The 19497-nt window shown below is 37.8% G+C and overlaps 1 protein-coding gene across 1 annotated transcript; it reads right to left on the reverse strand.

Moving 5' to 3' along the window:
• Nucleotides 1-491: 491 nt before the first annotated feature.
• VCL1 (vacuoleless1 (VCL1)) lies at nucleotides 492-18423 on the reverse strand. Its single transcript, XM_047295486.2, has 15 exons — nucleotides 17462-18423; nucleotides 16153-16443; nucleotides 14769-14908; nucleotides 14514-14619; nucleotides 14342-14434; nucleotides 13274-13363; nucleotides 13073-13186; nucleotides 12792-12899; nucleotides 12616-12689; nucleotides 4982-5036; nucleotides 3811-3992; nucleotides 3470-3599; nucleotides 3223-3325; nucleotides 2799-2896; nucleotides 492-934 (listed from the first exon to the last, which is right to left on the reverse strand). The coding sequence occupies exons 1-15, from the start codon at nucleotides 18245-18247 to the stop codon at nucleotides 773-775; spliced, it is 2532 nt and encodes an 843-aa protein (XP_047151442.2). The 5' UTR covers nucleotides 18248-18423; the 3' UTR covers nucleotides 492-772.
• Nucleotides 18424-19497: the final 1074 nt, after the last annotated feature.

Genomic DNA, 19497 nt, shown 5'->3' on the forward strand with positions numbered 1-19497 from the left:
AGAAGAACAACCTTCGGAAGAAACCATTTATATCTACCACAACCACTATGTTCAAAAAGAAAAGACGTTGCACGTACCCTCACCAACCCTAACCCTTTTTTTTTACTCAATAACTTAAACTTTAAACATTTCCACCAAATCAAATCACTTTATATTGCCACGCAATCATTAAATGCACATGTCATTCAATTTTTTCCATGAGGAAAATTACACTGTTACGATTTTAACGCCATAAGTTAAACAGCTTTTAACGAAATATGGAACCTTATTGAACTTTTTAAAAGATAAGACGACTTTGAACAAAAAGCCCAAAACTAGAAATCAAAAGATGTATTAAACCTAGTAAAAAAAATAAATTATTGTATCTTTTTAAACATTTGAAATATAAGAAATTTTAAATGCATTTATTTAAAAGTAACATTTCTGGGGTAAAACAGCTTTTGATTACTACTAAATATTTACGTGATTACGCGGTTCTGGAGATCTACCAATTGTCCCAATAGTCACACCAACAATTAAATTAAATAAGAATTTGGCAATGGTTAGTACAATTACAAACTCAGCTGTGGCACTACTCTGGCAAATTGTACTATTTATTATCCAGGAATATAGAAGATAAACCACGTACAAGACATGAAAAAGAAAAAACTAAAGACAAACATCTGAGCACATTTACCTCTCACATTAGCATATAAGATACACTATTTTTTTTTTCACAATATACACAATAAATATTCCAAAAGGACAGGAAAAGGAAGGAAGGTCCGAAAAATTAAGCACCTTGGAAAGACAACCGATCTCTAAGAGTATCAAATATTGATGAAGCTGCAGCATTTTGTGCAAAAGTCAATTTTAGCCGACCAAGTAATTCACCATCTTTTGCCTGTGATGCAGCATCTGCAGCTTCCTTTGCCATACCAATTCGAGCGTATGACTGTCCAAGATAAAGAAAAGTTATGACAAAATTAAACTAAAAGGGGAAAACACCTTTTATGGGTGACAAAGCACTAATTTCAGATAGAAGGTCAGTTAGGATAATTTTTCCTATGAACACTTCTAGAATATGAAAATAAGAAAAAGGTGAAATAAGCTTTTCCACAAACTAATACTAAAGCATTCACAAGTTAAGAATATACTTTTAAAAAATAACTAATATGAGAAACATTATACAAATCAGTTTATGCATAAGCTAATTTTAATAGTTTATTCCACTTTTTTTCAAATTCTTTCCTTTTAAAAGTGATTAAGAAGTTGTAAACAAACCAAAAGTCTCACTTCTGAGGTAAAAATCTCTAATTGTGCACAAAATTGTAAGAATGTACTCTAGACATATGATGCTACAGTTTGAACCTTTCTCGAAGGGGACAACACAATGCTTGCAATGATATAAAAATTAGCTGTTGACTTGAACTCGACATTGAATTCAAGGCTACTCAATGGTTGTGTTATTGTTTCGGATAAATAGCCTTTACAGCATTTCTTAATCTCATCAATATCCGTGTTGCAACTTGAATTTCTATCATAGAGAATATCTTATCCCATGCCTGGTTGTACTTGTTTTCGAATAAAAAAATTACATAAAAATACTCACTTTCCCAAAAATATCATTATCTTTATTCGGTTCCTGCATCATAGTAACAACAAAAAATAGTAGTATTGAGGTGATGATGATTAAAATAATTAGGATCATAGGAAGGGTAGGAATTTAGGCAATACTACTGAGATTTATATGCATGATCTCTGGATAACTTATTGAATATTTGGTCTCAAGCACAGATTGTAGGCTTTACTTACAGGAGACATGATGATTACTTGTGAAACCAGGGATGATTCTTAAAATGAAAAAACTATGATAGAAAATGAAAATTGAAACTGACTTTGTTCTGGATTGTTTATTAGAATGTGCGATTTTTAGCCATAACTCAACCATAAAATCCTTCTCCTAAATTTCGGATTTTAATTTGATCATCTTTTAGTCTATTTGAGATCCCTAACTAAGGATTACGATGGATTAGGACAGGTATGGTAGAAGTTATCCACTATCCATCCCCCCAACAAGATTCACCCGTGATATCTCGCCTAAAAAATATCTGTTAAATTTGTTATACTTACAACCATTGATACTTCTTTACTTTTATTTTTTTGTAAATTTTAAATAATATTATTTAAAAATAATTCTCTAAAATATAAATTCAAATAAAAATTTCATCTATAGTATAATCCAAATAAAAGTGCAGAATAAAGTTTAATAAAAAAAAAAGTTTAATTTAATAAGTCTAAATAAAAAACAATAATGTGAGTTCAATTTTAACAATTCTTTGATTGTTAATGTTTTAGTTACTTGATTCTCAACAAAAATATCCAAATAAAGATCAGGTATTACGTATCCGCAAACTCATAGGCACCCGTTACGAAGCAGATAATTAAAATACATCTAACCCGTTTAGTATCTATTGTGGATTTTTCAAGCAGGAATATGCGGAAAGTTTTTTGTCATCCCTATACACATTCTTTCATGCTCAGGACCAAACATCTCAAGCAATAGACTAGATATTTGGAAGTGAACTGAGAGCATAGCTCTCCTTATGCTCTCACACCTTCTTAGAATGAGTTTTTAAACCTTATTTAACCCTACAAATTCTGTTTGCAAAATGAGAATTATATTTCTAGTTGATGTGGAACCTCAAACAGTAACATTTCAACCTATTAATTCAAAAACCTCACAACGGCCCATGTTGTTGGATGTAAGTTAAGATGAAAAATAAAGAATTGTGTCGATTGAGACAAGCACAAAATACCTCAGCTCTTTCTCGAGGGTCTGCAAGTTTTGGGATATATTTAATGGCTTCGGCCTTTTCGTCTGCTTCAATGCATGCCTCCACAAATGGCCTAAAACCTATCGATACCAGAACATGTAGGTATTGAATGTTAGAGTAGTAATGAGTTAGTACAGAAGCCAGCATAGCTGAAATAAAGAAGTTCATTTCCTCTGCACTGAAATATAAAACAAGGAGTCAAAATGATTGATTTGCTGAACTATAACATAGCTGAAATAAAGAACTACTCTAACATTTCATTGACATCCAAAACTGTAAAGTATAATGCTGAACTCTTCATGGTGATGATAAACATCTGTATCTCACCCATTCATTGCAGATTTGCAGTCTAAATTTACCAATTCCCTACAAATTATAAAATCAAAATATCAGTCTAAAAACTTACCAATTGGAGGTTTCTTCTCCTTTGAAAATTTTTCTAGGGCAACCCAATCCTTGATTGTAGCCAAAGCAAAAACTTTAAGCCAATACCATCTCTTCTCAGACACCTGAAGAGAGCAACGAAAATTGTGACTCAAGAACTAATTTACAGAGATAGAAGGGTATTAGAAGAGTTTGTATTTTAATATTTTTGGATTTTGTGCCAACAAATTATTAATGCAGATATGCACTAATTAATGTAATTTACCAACCTTAAATTCTGTTTTAACTTTCATTGCAGCTCGATGATTTCCCAAGACAATACAAGTACGGATTGTATCATTTATACTAGAATCCACAAAAATGGCCTGCTTTGTAGTAACTTCAAGTTCATGCTGAATTCTGCAGTAGCAAAAGTGTTATAATATTCCTCTTGATCGCATGAAATGAATATTTACTCAACCCATACCAGAGTCAAAAAACTTTTTTCAAGAAATATGTGAACAGCCCTTATATATATATATATATATATAGATTTATTATCACAACAAGCCTAACAAATAAAAGGCTAGATTATTTTATAGTCCTAGTGATTTGAAAAAAATAGTCACACCTTAACAGTTTTGCATGCTCCTCAGCTGCCTTAGATTCAAAGATATGCTCCTTGGTTTCAGCAAAAAGACTTTGTGCCTTCTCAATAAGTTTTATTCGAGGACCATGAAGTGGAGATCCTTTGTTTGCCATCGGATTTTTCCCGAGTTCCCATGATTCTTTCCACAAAAGAAATGCCACATCCTACAAGGATTGACTTTAGACTAAATCCCAGAATTCAAATGAAAAGCATGTTGAGCATACAAGGATATATGGCAGACTTAATTAAATCCAAAATATCAGGCAAAACAATTATGATTATAAATTTCAGACGGATGCAATTATTAAATCATGCAAAAATTGCAAGGCAGAATCAATAGTAGACCAATGGCACGCTCAATGTAACAGGCAAATTTGGAGAGAAAAGGAAAAAGAAAACAATAAAATGCTGGGTAGTCAGAATATGTGGATAGACAAATAGTCAATTCCACACAAAAAGTCAGACAGAAATCACAATAACCATAACACCCATATGTTGTTCATGGTATATTTGAGGGTGAGTGATAGGTTTCTGGGCAATGAAACCTATCCAACTTCCTCACAAACACTCAACAGTAAGACACAGATAGAATGATTAGAACTTCTGTATCAACAAAAGAACAATTGTACATGTATGGTAACCTAATTGAGAGCCTAAGCTCCCTCCACAGGCCAAAGTCCTGTCTGTACACAATGAATACAAAGAATACAAAAAACTCCTTTCTAACAATGAATAGAACTCTATTTATACAATACCTCCCTTCCCGCCTTTCCTAGCTGCTAAAACAGTTAGGATATTAACTCTGTATTAACTCTTCCTTCTCCTCTCATACACTCTCCAGTCCCTAACATTCCTATCAGTGAGGCTATAGGGGGAATAGAAAAGGATTAAAACATAATTTCTAATAAATCTTCTCCATTTTTATATTATTTTTTGCAATATAATAAAAGAATTTTACCATAAACCTAATATCCTCATCTTTTATTTACTTTTATAACATTATATAATTCTTAATTTAAAAATAAAAAAGTTGTCTTCTCCCTCCTTCCCTTTCCCTTCAAAACTACACATGTCAAATAGCAGATGTTGTCTCATGTACAGATTCAAAATTAGAAACTACACATGCAAATCATTGCAAAGAATGAAAACATACTTGCAGTTGCCCAGTTGATAAGAAAAAGTCCTTCAAAAATTCATGTTTATAAAACCTGAAATTGAGATGTGGTCATTATTCCAGGATGGCATCCCCTTTTAACATTAATAATTCAAATAAGAACACAAGAACACAAGTATGCCAAAACAAAAACACAAACACTGATATAGCAAACACTGTTCATCTTCCTATTTTAAGTGCTGCATTTCCCCCTTCTCTGCCTTTTTTTCTTTATTAAATGTGTACCTCCCAACTATACCCTTTAAGACATAGTTATTAATGAATGGGTGATATGTTTTAGGCGATTGAATACGCAAAAACTAGGACAGTAGCAAGAAGAGATTAAAAATCAGGAAATTGTAGAATTACAATAGAGAAATATGTATCTTTTGTTGATCAATATTAATAAAAAAAGGATGCTTCTTCACAGCAGTTAACAAGGATAGTAGTAGCAAGAAGAGATTAAAGATCAGGAAATTAGAGAATTACAATAGAGAAATATTTATATGTTATTGATTAATATTAATAAGAAAAGGAGGATGCTCCTTCACGGCAGTTACTAATTCTCGACTGAGTCCACAAATCCAACTCAGTTTGAGAATATTTTAGCATCCTAACATACAATACATCTTCCTATTTAACTCCAATTCTAACTGCCTTGCGACTGGATTCCTAACTACCGCAAATGTCATCCAACTGTTTATTTGTTTTCATTTGTTCTTTTGCACATACATAGGCTTTCCACGCCCTCTTCCTGAAGTTGAGGTCCCAGCACACATTGATTACTTCAAACCATGTGGCTTTAGTTTTGATCATCTTAAGAGGATGTATGTTTAGGCTAAAAGGCATGAATATTAAATATACAAAGGTTCATATAAGTTATTAAAGATAACCATCATAATTAACCTATTTTCCTTTTTCTAAATACATGTTCTCAACAGACACGGTTGCACTGAATATTTCAAATCATGTATTTTAAGTTATGCTTAACGATCAGGAACCATTACACCTAGGCAAAAAATATGAACAGCTACTAACATCCTGACATAACATTGACCCTTAGAGCACCCTTGGGGTTACTTGTCCCTAAAGAAGCAAAATGAACATTGAATTGTACTGTAGGACCACAAGAGGCACTAAAAAGTAGCCAGTGATGCATGGCAACTAGTAATGGTTATGGCAAGATTACTTTTAGCTATGCCTATGGTCTCAGAGTCAATCCCATGCCCAAGCACAGAAGGACAGCTGTGTTAAACCCTCAACATTCAACTTAATACCAATCAAAACTCAAAACGTGGACAAAGATGGTCACTTTAAGGCCAATAAGCAAAGTAGATTGCATGATTTTTAGTTCTATTAGAAGGGCTAGAGAAAAGCCAAAACCAATACTGGCGAAAATTACTAAAATGGAATTCTGGTAGTGTAATCATATGGCTGATCTCACCTAGCAGGATAAAGCTAGTGTTGTTGTTCTATTCTAATTGAACATATCAATCCCACCACCACATACAAGAGGATTTGGGATCAGTGTGAGTTTCAACAAGAACATAGGGTCCAACCTGAATGTCACTTCATCTTTTGGCAGTCCCCTACAAACATCACAACTTTTTGTAAAAATATAACAGAATGCAAACATGTAAAAGTGACAGTGGGCTGCATAGCAGCCTTTTATGGAGTAGATGCACACTTCATCAGTATGGATGCGAAGTGATGATAATAAGATCTCCAAGGAATTACAAAATAAGACAATTGCCTCAAACTTTAGATGACAGTAGAAATGCTTTGTGACCATAAAAGAAAGACTGAGGCAGGTGATTTAGAGCAAACAAAACATTTTGAGAATTTTTTGTGTAACATGTAGGCAAACTTGGACAGAAGTACAAAGGTTACACTGTAAATAAAGAATGTGACAAGATTGTCATCATTAACAGTTAACAGAATTTCCAAGAGTCTGTTGGTAGAATTCAACTTAAAATGTAGTATTCAATTACTATGTTCCACATTGGCTACAAATTTCATCAAATATTCCTTATAAAACTTGGGCAATCACTCTCCCTTGAGCAAGTTTTTGGAAGTTTGCTAAGTCTATTCCTAAAATTAGATCAGGCTTTTGGAGTGAGTTACGCTTGTTTTGTTATCATAATGCAATAACATATAGTTTGTCATTACATTAAAAAAGCTTCTGTAAGCATCTTATTTTCTTTATTTGGTTAGGAATTAGCTATGGCCTTAATATTATATAACCTGGAGGATCCACACTGTCTTGCCTTCTGGAATATGGTTCTGATAGAAACCCAACAATAAACTGAATATCACAGGTATATTATTCAAGTATTATGCAGAATAAAAGTTATGGAGCTGAAAGCTCTACAATCACCAGTAAAACCCAGAGTGCTCTCACTCCTAACCAGAGGATGACTCTCCTCCTCCTAACCAACTCACCACCTGCCCTCCGTCCCCCTTCACACTCTCTATTCTCTCTCCTATAACAGAATTCCCCTCCCCTGGATTCCTGACACGTCATTCCCCTTTTCTAACTAACTTCCCTTTCTTTTCCTAACCCCATTTTCTTTCTTCTCACGTAAACCTTCCATATTTTGGGCCTTGCTCCCTCTATAATTGTTTCATGTTGATTAACAGGCCCATCCTTATTAGGAGTCCTATCATTACTCCCTCCTGCAGCAACAGCCTTGTCCTCAAGGCTAAAATAAGGAAATTGACTTCGCAATAGTCCCTCATCTTCCCAAGTTGCCTCCTCCTCTGTTCTCCCCTTCCATTTAACCAACCATTGTTTAGTAATAGTACCACCCTCAGGGATCTCCCTGGTTGCTAACACTGTCTCAGGTTCTTCTTGATCTTCCTCTTCCAGACTCAACTCTGTTGGTAAAGTGGGTTCTACCGCATGATTACCAATAGCCTTTTTTAATTGAGAAACATGAAAAACTGGATGTACTTTTGCTGATTCCGGCAACTGCACCTTATAAGACACTTCTCCCTTCTTCTCCACCACTAAGAAAGGCCCATAATACCGAGGTGCCAGCTTCTGATTAATACGTCGGGCTATGGTTACTTGTCTATGGGGACGCAATTTAATAAACACCCACTCTCCAACCTCGAACTGCATGAATCTCCGCTTTTTGTCTGCAAATTTCTTCATTTGCTGCTGGGCTCGCAGCAGATGATATTTCAATTGTCGAATAGCTTCATCTCTATCAACCAAGTCAGCGGCTACAGCTTCCACACGTGTTTCGCCCTGTGTAAAACGCACTAAAGCAGGTGGTGTTCTCCCATACACAATTTCAAAAGGGGTCTTTCCTGTTGCTCCATGAAAAGTAGTATTATACCATAATTCTGCCCAAGGTACCCAATATGACCAGTTCTTGGGCTGTTCCGACACAAAACATCGTAAATAAGCTTCTAAACATCGATTTACCACTTCCGTTTGACCATCAGTCTCAGGATGATAAGAAGAACTCATTTTTAAAGTTGTTCCCTGTAATCGAAATAGTTCCTGCCAAAAAAGACTCATAAACACAGGGTCTCGATCACTAACAATCGATTGCGGAAGGCCGTGAAGTCGTACAATCTCCTTAGCAAATAATTCAGCAATCTTCCTGGCAGTATAAGGATGTTTCAATAAAATAAAGTGGCCATATTTAGACAATCGATCCACCACTACAAATATAGCTTGAAACCCCTTAGATTTTGGTAAGCCCGTAATGAAGTCTAGGGAAATATCTTCCCAAATCCTATCTGGAATAGGCAGGGGCTGTAGTAATCCAGCTGGAGACGTTGCTTCATATTTCTGTCGTTGGCATACATCACATGCTTTAACAAACTCTTGAATTATCTTCTTCATTCCCGTCCAGTACAGATTTGCTGCGATACGTTTGTAGGTTCTTAAAAAACCCGAGTGACCCCCTACTGGTGAAGAATGAAACTCATTTAAGATAGTAGGAATTAAATCTGACTTAGCTGACAATACCAAGCGTCCTTTGTAAAATAATACTCCTCTTTGCAAACTGAAATCTGCAACAGATGCATCTTCCTGTTGTAGCTTCTGCACCACTTGCTGTAAAAAAGGATCTACTTCCACTTCCTCTTGGATATGCTGTTCTTGCAACCATAATGGAAAAGACTGAATCTCCCTCAATTCACCCGCTTCGAACATTCTTGATAGTGAGTCAGCAGCTTTATTCTCTGGGCCCGGTTTGTAAATCACCTCAAACTGATATCCTAACAACTTTGCCAGCCAATTTTGTTGAGCTTCGGTGGTGATTTTTTGATGTAAGAGGTGTCTTAAACTCTTCTGATCTGAATACACCTTGAAACTCCTTCCAATCAAGTATGGTCTCCAATGTTGGACCGCCAACACTAATGCCATTAATTCTTTTTCATAGGCTGACTTGTTAACATTAGTCGGTGCCAAAGCTTTACTAAAATAAGCTATCGGTTGTCGGTCTTGCATCAATACTGCTCCTATCCCTGCCCCTGAAGCGTCACACTCAATTTCAAACGGTTTAGAAAAGTTAGGTAAAGCCAATAGGGGAGCTTGAGTCATTACCTTTTTTAATTCCTCAAAGGCCAATAATGCATTTGGACCCCAATGGAAACCATCCTTCTTCGTCAATTCCGTAAGGGGCCGAGCAATCTTGCCATAACCCGCAATAAATTTTCGATAATACCCCGTTAATCCCAAAAAACCCCTCACACCTTTGACATTATGAGGTATGGGCCAATTTATCACACTTTTAATTTTTTCTGGGTCTACTGCAACTCCTTGCTCAGAAATTAGATGACCCAAGTATTCTACTTGCCGACTCCCAAAAACACACTTTTTTCTATTGACCATGAAAGATTGTTCACACAGCAGCTCAAAGACTCTCATTAAGTGCTTCAAATGTTCATCCCATCCTTTACTGTAAACTAGTATATCATCAAAGAATACTAGTACAAATTTCCTCAAATAGGGCTTAAAAATCTGATTCATAGTAGACTGGAAAGTCGCAGGGGCATTTGTCAAACCAAAGGGCATCACTAAGAATTCATAGTGACCTTCATGTGTCCTGAAAGCTGTTTTATGGACATCTTCCTCTGCCATCCGTATTTGATGATACCCAGATTTCAAGTCTAGTTTAGAAAAATAAGTAGCACCATATAACTCATCCAATAACTCCTCTACCACTGGAATTGGGTATTTGTCGGGAATTGTGACTTTATTCAGCTCCCTATAATCCACGCACATGCGCCATGAACCGTCTTTCTTCTTAACAAGAATTACCGGGCTGGAAAAAGCGCTAGAACTGGGTCTGATAACTCCTTGTGTCAACATCTCTCCAACCTGTTTTTCAATCTCCTCTTTATGGTGATGTGGATACCGATATGGTCGCACACTCACGGCTTTTGCTTCTGGCTGCAATGTAATAACATGCACCACATTTCTATAAGGAGGCAGCCCCTGTGGCTCTTGGAATACAGTCGCATAACCCATTAAAATCTGTTGAATATCTTCAACTTGTGTCTTTGATAAGCTTTGCTTCGAAATGGACTTTTCTCCCAAACTATTCTCCTTCACCACACTCTGGAAAGATGTCATCAACGCTATATGCTGTCCGTGTTTTCTCAGTTTCTGACCTTGTAACTCCATATATTTGTCCTGCCAAAAAAAACTTAGCGTCATCTCTTCCCAATCAAAAGTAACCTTTCCAAACCTTCGCAACCAGGAAACTCCCAAAATCATGTCCACGTTCCCCAATTCCAACACATATGGCTCTACCGTAGTAGAGAATTCTCCTAATTGGATGTCCAACTTCTCACATTTCCCCGCTGTAGACACCCTATGTCCATCTCCCAAACGTACACCAATCTGTTTTCTTTTGTCCACTTTCAACTCCAGAGCAGCCACTACAAGGGGAGAAATGAAATTATGACTGGCCCCACTATCAATCAGCACTCCCAAGGTTAATCCATTGAGAAGACCCTCTATGCGCAAAGTTGTAGGGTTATTCCGACCACCCCATGGTACTTCAACTTCTGCGAACAGCCCCATAGACCCACACTCCAAGTTATGGTCATCTTCCTCCTCTTGCGTCTCACTCGTGATCACCTCCCCCGCTTCATTTACTGTTTCGTCATCCGCTAACACCACCATTCGCAGTTGCCGCTCTGTGCATCGATGCAAGGGGTGATACTTTTCACCGCATCGAAAACAAAGCCCTTGAGCTTTCCTGTTCATCAATTCCGCATACGGCAAATGTTTCGTACCGCGATTTCGGTCGGCGGTCGGAAAACGATCACCTGAAACGCGACTGCCTTGCGTCGTCGAACGTGACTCATGAAGGCTGGAGCCCGCTGCCGATAATGGTTTATTTGATATGCTCTGGGTTGGGCCTAACCCAACGCCTAATTTCCCTAAATGTGGGCCTTGACCCGACCCGGATCCAGACTTCTCTCCCTGACCCGTACCCCAATCACGATTGCTTTTCCACCCTCGTAATCCTCCTCCACGCTGAAATCCCTCTCCCTGCACTTCTGCTTCCACGTCTCGAGCTAGGCGCATGGCTTGGAGACGATTCATCGGGTTGAAGGTGCGAACCCTCCGCCGAATCTCCGGTCGCAACCCTCCAATAAAGTAACCCAGATATTGCTCCTCTGGTAAACGAGAAACTTGAGAGGAGATATATTCGAACTCCGCTAGATACTCATCTACGCTGCCCGTCTGCGACAAATCTTTCAACTCTTCGAAAGGATTACCGCTAGTACGACCACCATAACGACCGATCAACTCTCTTTTTAACTTTGCCCACGACAACCCCACTTCTGCTTCTTGTAGAAGATTAAACCAATGAATGGTTGCCCCTTCCATGCTTAGTTTTGCCAATCGGACCTTCACCTCTTCTGTAGAGCCGTGCACTTCAAAATATGTCTCTGCCCTGGTAATCCATCCCACAGGGTCAGTACCATCAAATGATGGCAATTCCACCTTCTTTGCTGCCATCCTGTACTCTGCCCCTGAATCCATATCTGAAAACGGAGATTCTCGACGCTCTCCCGCTTGCTCGTTACGCAGCTTAGTCAACTCTTCCAACATTAGTTGGCGAAATTCCCCCAACGTCTCACGTACAGACACTTCCATCGCTAACAATCTTTCCTCCAATGCGTCGACTCGGTCAGACATTTTGGGTGGCATGGACAACAATGCTAGCTCTTCTCGGGAATCCGGCAGGTCGGACCAATGATAGAAACCCAACAATAAACTGAATATCACAGGTATATTATTCAAGTATTATGCAGAATAAAAGTTATGGAGCTGAAAGCTCTACAATCACCAGTAAAACCCAGAGTGCTCTCACTCCTAACCAGAGGATGACTCTCCTCCTCCTAACCAACTCACCACCTGCCCTCCGTCCCCCTTCACACTCTCTATTCTCTCTCCTATAACAGAATTCCCCTCCCCTGGATTCCTGACACGTCATTCCCCTTTTCTAACTAACTTCCCTTTCTTTTCCTAACCCCATTTTCTTTCTTCTCACGTAAACCTTCCATATTTTGGGCCTTGCTCCCTCTATAATTGTTTCATGTTGATTAACAGGCCCATCCTTATTAGGAGTCCTATCAGGTTCAAGGTCACATACCGTGCATAAGTTACAAATAAGTCACGTGCCAAAGGTCGGGCCTGTATAGTGCCAAAGAACTCCAATGGCTGCCTCTGCATCATGCATAGAAGAATCAGGCATTGGAAATAAACTCATGTTACTTCATACTCATCATACAATAGACTACAAAATATTAAGAATTCATGAACCAAAACCTTTTGCCATATATGTAAAAGTACAAGATAAACAAGATCTGTATCCCCACATTCAGTCCCCTTCATCAAGGCTATATCTTCTTCACCAATGCTTAACAGGAGAGGAACCTGAACATAATAATTAATGAGTACAATAATAAAATAGCCTTGGATAAAACATGGTAGACAGGAGATACAAGCCAACAAAATGGGTTGAAAGATGCCTGGGAGGTGAGGTGTGAAGATTAATAAGCCAATAATTTCAACATGTATCTATAAATACAAGAGAATCAGAATAGCACCTGTTTTGATGATCGAGGCTCGTGTTCTACAAGTAAGGCAGCTAACTTTCGTCTGCCACTTTTGTCTGCATGAGCCGCAACAGCTGCATAGGATATGCCTTTGCACAGTTTTAACTGAGTAAAGAAAACAGAAATTTCAAGAATTAGTGCAAAAAAATAAATAGAATGATCAAACAGTGTTTGAAGTTGGGGGAGGATAACCTTATCGAGCAGAATCTCCAAAAGAGCTGCATCAGGAATTGCCAATGAAGCAGTTATCTTTGAGCATGCCCAGTGCATTATCACCACCTCCTACACAAAAGCAGTTGCCAAAATATCAAACTCACATGTATACTTAAAGAAGACTGCTAATGTGCTGATGATATTAATGGCAAGAGGGAGAGAGGAAGAGAATAAAGCAATCTATTTAGTTGCTGCAGTTGTTAGATCCACATATTATTTTCACACAAGTTCAGTTGTACTCCTATACTAAACACATGCTTGTAAAGTAGAGTAGTGACTATCATACCACTGAGAATGTTCCACCCAGCGCCCACCCATAACATGTGATTGAAAATGACAACATGGTTATTTTATATGCTTTGGACAAATATAAATATGGTTAACTTTTTCTCACAAAGGTTTAGGGGCAAAAAAAAGTGATTATATATAACTTTCAGATTTGTGCTTGTAGCAGCACTAACAGTTCCATGCCTCACAAGTGGTTAACTGCATCATGAGGTTATTTAAACTTTGAAATGTCCAATGGTAGTTAATTTTATGTGACAAGTGGTTAAGAGTGAATGTGATTGAGTACAATTATCAATACTTGTGGCAGTAATGCTAAAAAATATGCCTCACGAATGATTAATACTGTCATGGAGTTATTGAAATGTCTAATGGTAATTAATTTAGGTTAGTTCAGTGTTCAGGTTCATTAGTTAGTTCCAGGTTCAGTTATAGGGAAATCAGGGTCTGTGTCTTCATATGCACCCCTCCACCCAAGGTAGTGGACCTCATCCTCTATCCAATTGTGTATAATGTAGAAAGGAGGTTCCACATAGGTAGCATAGAGAACAATTTGGAGAGTGTAGTCGAAGAGGTTGTTATGAAAGAGAGGTGGCACTGACGGACTGGACATTTGGCAGCACAAAAGGGATAGTGAATATGAAGAGAATGGAGGGATGTAAGGAGCTATTGGATGGATCATAAGGAAAATCAGAATGGCTGCACAGCCAACAAACAAAATGCCAAACTCTACAGTCATTCATACAATACACACAAACTTACTTGATTCATTCCAAGATATTCTGATATTTTCAGTGCAAGCAGATGTTGGTGAGCATTAATCAGGCGACCAATCAGAACAGATGGTGTAAGCAACTGATGGCAATAAGCTAATTCAGTACAGTGTCAATACAGGCAATTTCAGCACTGAGATAGACATGTAAGCCTTAAAAACCTTGTATTGCTGAATACTAAGAGGAATCCCAATCTCAGGGCTGCGTACTGCATTCAAGACCCGCAGAATTTTACACATCTCTTGGATACGATCACGTTGAAAATTGCTGCCAAAGTCAACTGGTAAAGTCAACTGGATATCATTACCGAGAGCAAATATCAGAAAATGTGTGTCCCTCTTTAGTCTTGAGACATTCACTATCGACAACAAAACATTTTTCAATAAATATCACCAGTATATCCAGATCAAACTCACCTACAAAAGGCCTGCCCATAACTGGCTGCCCTTAAGAGAGTTCGCTGGCGTGAAATGTCAAATTCATGACCTGCGGCATCAACACAAGCTTCAACTGCCTCAGGAAGAGAGGATCTTATCAATCTCAAATTTTCATCAGCCTGGGGAATGACAATAAAATCAGAATCTCATTTATAAGAATGAAAAGTTTGATGATTGCATAATTAAAATCCAAATGAGCCTCACACATCAAATAAGATCCAAATATGGTAAGGTCTTTTTTATTGATTTTAATACCAAAAACAAGTCATAAATCATCCACAAAAATTCTTATTTATTTGATCCACCAGTTTCCTTTTTGTTGTATTAAATTATAAAAAACAAATAAATGAAGCAGATTCAGTGAGCCAAGTTTACCCACCATTTCCATTACGGGAAAAAGTAGGCATTCTTCTCTTCCTTCAAAATGAAGTAAAGTAAGTGCATATTTTGTTATCAATAAAAAGCAATGCTCGACATTTTCAACTCTAATGATTTAAAATATACTGGGTTAGTATAGAAAGCTGTAAAAGCCTAAAATATTAACAATAAGACATATTTGAGCATTCAATTTAGTTGTTTACTAAAAACACTAAAATAAAATCAAAATCAGTTAGCTATGTTACAGACTTTCCACAAATAGAACAGCATCAGAGTGCTCAACAGAGAAGAAACTAGTGAATCTATATATTTAAATAAAAGGCTACACCAAAACAGTTAACACAGATAGATTCTTGGTAAGAATTAGCCTACCAATCTATGGATCAAAGCAAATCTAGTAGCTCCTAACTACAACAGACAAGCAGAGCAATCCTATTAAAAGAAGAAAAACCAGTCAGATTCATTTCTAAAGATTCAAAATTAACTTCCTTTTCAAATTCTTCATAACAATTTTCAAACAAAAACCAAAAAAATTTAAACTAATTCTCATTAGCTGGCACTTAGCAGTGACTAAATATCTGAATTTAATAAATGGCAGTGATTGAATTCAGTTATTTAAGACACTATCAAATATGGCAATGGGTCAATCCTTGAAGATATAGGATACACTGAAGTTAAGATGCACGTTCAAAAAATTCAAATGAAGAGTGTATATTTGTGTGTGAATTGTATATTACATACTTTCAGAAAACATGTACCCAAACCATATCAGATATTTTAATATTTATTTTTTGAAATAAAAGGATAATGGATACAGATAGGAAACATATCTTTCATGTATCAGTATAGGAGGCAAAAACTTGTATATCGGTGCATCAGAGATTGACAATTTAACATATATTCTACGTAGAATAAAAAGCTATAGAAATCTAGAATGATGATCAGTCTAGAAAAACTAAAATAATTGCAGAAATAACCTCTCTACCTTGGCACTTCGCCTATCAAAATGATCCAGGGCATCATATAATAAAGCAGCAGGGGATGTACTTCCAATTGTGAATATTGAAACAGTGGAATCAGGCACCCGCTGTAGAAATTCCATACTAGTGTTGGACAATATCCTCACTCCATCACACTCGGGTATAAGAATTATTGGTTCATCATAAAGGTACTGAACTGGCTCTCCATCAGGACCCATCATTAAAAGCATATCATCCCAGTACAACAGCACAGCATCCATTCCACACCAAGCAATCTGTTCTGGAGGAAGGGCTGACTGCATGCACACAAGCAATTAGTGTTAAGGGTGCCATGGAAACTACCAATCCAAACGTAATGAGAATGACAGGATAAAATGGTTTATACATACACAAAACACACATAGCAAATGGAGTAGAAAATTCATGACAGAGAAATTATATACACATGGCTAAGTATTAGATACATCCCTTTTTGTTTTAAACAGGACATGCCAGTGGCAATAAAATATAATTTACAAAATAACATCGGTTTGCAATAAAATTTACAAAATAACGAATTAAAGTGATGACACAACACAAAATTCAAACTTCCACTACACACATACAAACAACAAATTCTTAAGCATTATGACTTTCTATATTCTACAAATTTGAACATACACAAATACAACAATTTTAATACATAAAAGCTCAACAATCTGCATATATACAAACACAAGAATTTGCATATATACAAACACAAGAATTTGCACATAGAGACACAAGTAGAATCTACAAATAGTGTGTCAATGTCTATATGTATATGCAGTCACCACTCACCAATGCAGTTTCATCACGATTGTCTAAGGAACGTACCATGTCCAAGATTTAAAATTATGGACACCACTCACCAATGCAGTTTCATCACGATTGTTGGCATAACGAGAAAGTTACAGACAACTGTGCTATGAAGTCATGGAGACAGAGACTAAAATATCCTTGACATTATGGCCAAACTCATGGTCATGGATTCTTTTCTAAAACCATCATCATGTTCCACAAACTACATGAACGCCTCCCAAACACATCAAACGTAGCATGCATGAACAAACACACTTGTTCTGACACTTCTTTCTTTTTGTTAAGCATTCTTAAACAGTACAAAAGTCATGAGCAAGAATATGGGTTACTAGCATTTCTCTAACACTCATTTCAACTTCAACACCACAAACAATCCTAGTCTCATACCAACCCATAACAACACACGCAATTATCCTAACAACAGACACGACGATTTCAATTTCAATTTATCCAAAGCATGAATCCAAAACCCACCTCGCACTCCCTCTCAATGATAACGCCAGTCAAGTCCGAAGTAGTCACCAAAAGCCTCCCGTCATGCGTAAATGACGCGAGCCACTTGCCGTCGCGTGAAACCACCATCTTCTGCAGCGGTCCACGCAGAACTCCCTCCCCGAGCCTCTGCACGCCATCCTCCTCCACAGCAAGTACCACAGCATCATCCACACCTAGCAAAACTTCAACATTCCCCGAAACCGTATACTGCGGCTCGATCACCGCCATACAATGAGGCATCTCATCGATCAGGGGATCCGCGAGCTTCACCGCCCTTGGGTTCTTGAAATCCGCGATGCAGAAAAGTTGGTTCGCCTCGGTGATGCAAACCAAGCCGTTCCCCCAAAACGCGCAATCCGCAACGTTGTCCTCGAAGCACTCTTTTCCTAGAGAGAGGTTAGGTTCGATCAAGTTCGCGTGGACGTCATAGCGGTAGACAGTGCCGTCCTGGACGACGCAGAGGAGCGTCTGGTCGTCGGTCCAGGACATTCCAATGAGGCGGCCGCCGGAGTGGCGCCAGACGGCGTCGGCGAGAGGGCGGCCGGAGGAAGAGAAGAGGCGAAGCTTGCGGAGGGCGGACTCGGCGTGTAGCTGGACGATCTTGGAGTCGTCGCGGATGACGGCGACCGGGCCGCCGAAGGGCGCAACGGCGACCTTGGTGCGGGCGAGGTCGACGTGCTTCCACGGCATAGGGTAGAGCTCGGGCTTGCGGTAGTAGCGGTTGTAGAGGAGCTGCCACTCCGCAGCGACGGAGACATTGGCCATTGAAGGAGTGGGAGAAAGAGGGCAATGCAATTGATAGGGTTAGAGTTTGGGATTGAATCAGAGATTGAACATCGATCGATCGCACTGTAGCAGCGGTTCAGGGGAATTGGGAAGAGGAAAGTCTATACTTTCTTCCTAATTTCTTAGTTAAGTGTTAAAAGTGTGTAATGAGACATTTCTTGAAAGGCACTGGCCAAAGCAACTGAAATAGAGAAAAAATAATCATTTAAATAAATAAAAGTACAAAAATATGTTACTCAAATCAGTATAATTAAAAGGGAGTACATTTTTTTCTTCATTTATTTTCTTAAAAGAAAAAAAAAGAAAAAGAATATAACTTTTTTACTTATTTAAAAATAAATGTAATGAAAAATTAAGGTTTAATACATCATTTGGTTTCTATTTTTGAAGATTTGGTTCAAAGTTATTCTACCTTTTAAAAAAGTTCATTAAAGCTCATATTTCATTAAAAAATGTTGAATACGGTCATTTTCGCTCACGCCGTTAAAAACAGAACGGAGCAAATGTCACCGTGGCCAAATTTGAGTGACATGTGCAGTTTGATGAATATGTGACAATGTGAAGTGAATTTAAAATGTTCAATGTGGTCCCCTTTTGAATTTAAAATTGTTTACTTTTGGTCCCAAATGGATATCAACACATGTAACATCTTTGCCATAATATACTAACACAAGTGTTTGTCATGACTACATAATTAAAGTGCACCTAAAAAGTACATAATAAAACTTGATCACATGACAACCAAAGTACATAAGTAAAATACTTCATCAAAATACAACTGCAGCAACATAGTACATAGTTCAGGAGTTTTGTATAAGTTCAAAATACATCCAAAGTGTTTATAATTGACATCTAAACTTTTCTTCTGATATCTAACTTCTTTCTTATGCTTGGTGGAGTTTAATGTGGAATGGACTCCTGAGTAGGTTGTGGTGGTTGTGGAGATTGGGGACATGTTTGCTGTGAGGCTAAGGGACATGTTGGTTGTGTGATGTTTGGACGTAAGGGTCAGTTCTTTCTGTTGTCTCCCAATTGACGGCAAATGGTACATTTCTTTCTATGGCCACCAACATGCATTTGGGTGACATCCTTTGTTAACTCCCACGCCTCCAACTTTCTTTTTTTCTTTGGCCTCCCAGGCAACTTTCGCATAATTGGTGGCAGGACATAGCTTGTTCTTTCCCATAGCAACTGCCCATTGATAGGATAAATCATAGAGGCATATGTCT

This window comes from Vigna umbellata, chromosome 1 (genome assembly GCF_029865625.1).
Source record: "Vigna umbellata cultivar VRB3 chromosome 1, Vumbellata_1.0, whole genome shotgun sequence".
NCBI classification, from domain to species: Eukaryota; Viridiplantae; Streptophyta; class Magnoliopsida; order Fabales; family Fabaceae; genus Vigna; species Vigna umbellata.

Excerpts from the sequence above, each read along its gene's own strand:
- VCL1 (XM_047295486.2), bottom strand. The coding sequence starts at position 18,247 with ATGGCCAATGTCTCCGTCGCTGCGGAGTGGCAGCTCCTCTACAACCGC. Across the intron at positions 13,187-13,273 it reads TGGAGATTCTGCTCGATAAG|TTAAAACTGTGCAAAGGCAT; the intron begins GTTATCCTCCCC and ends TTCTTTACTCAG. Across the intron at positions 3,993-4,981 it reads TATCAACTGGGCAACTGCAA|GATGTGGCATTTCTTTTGTG; the intron begins GTATGTTTTCAT and ends CAATCCTTGTAG.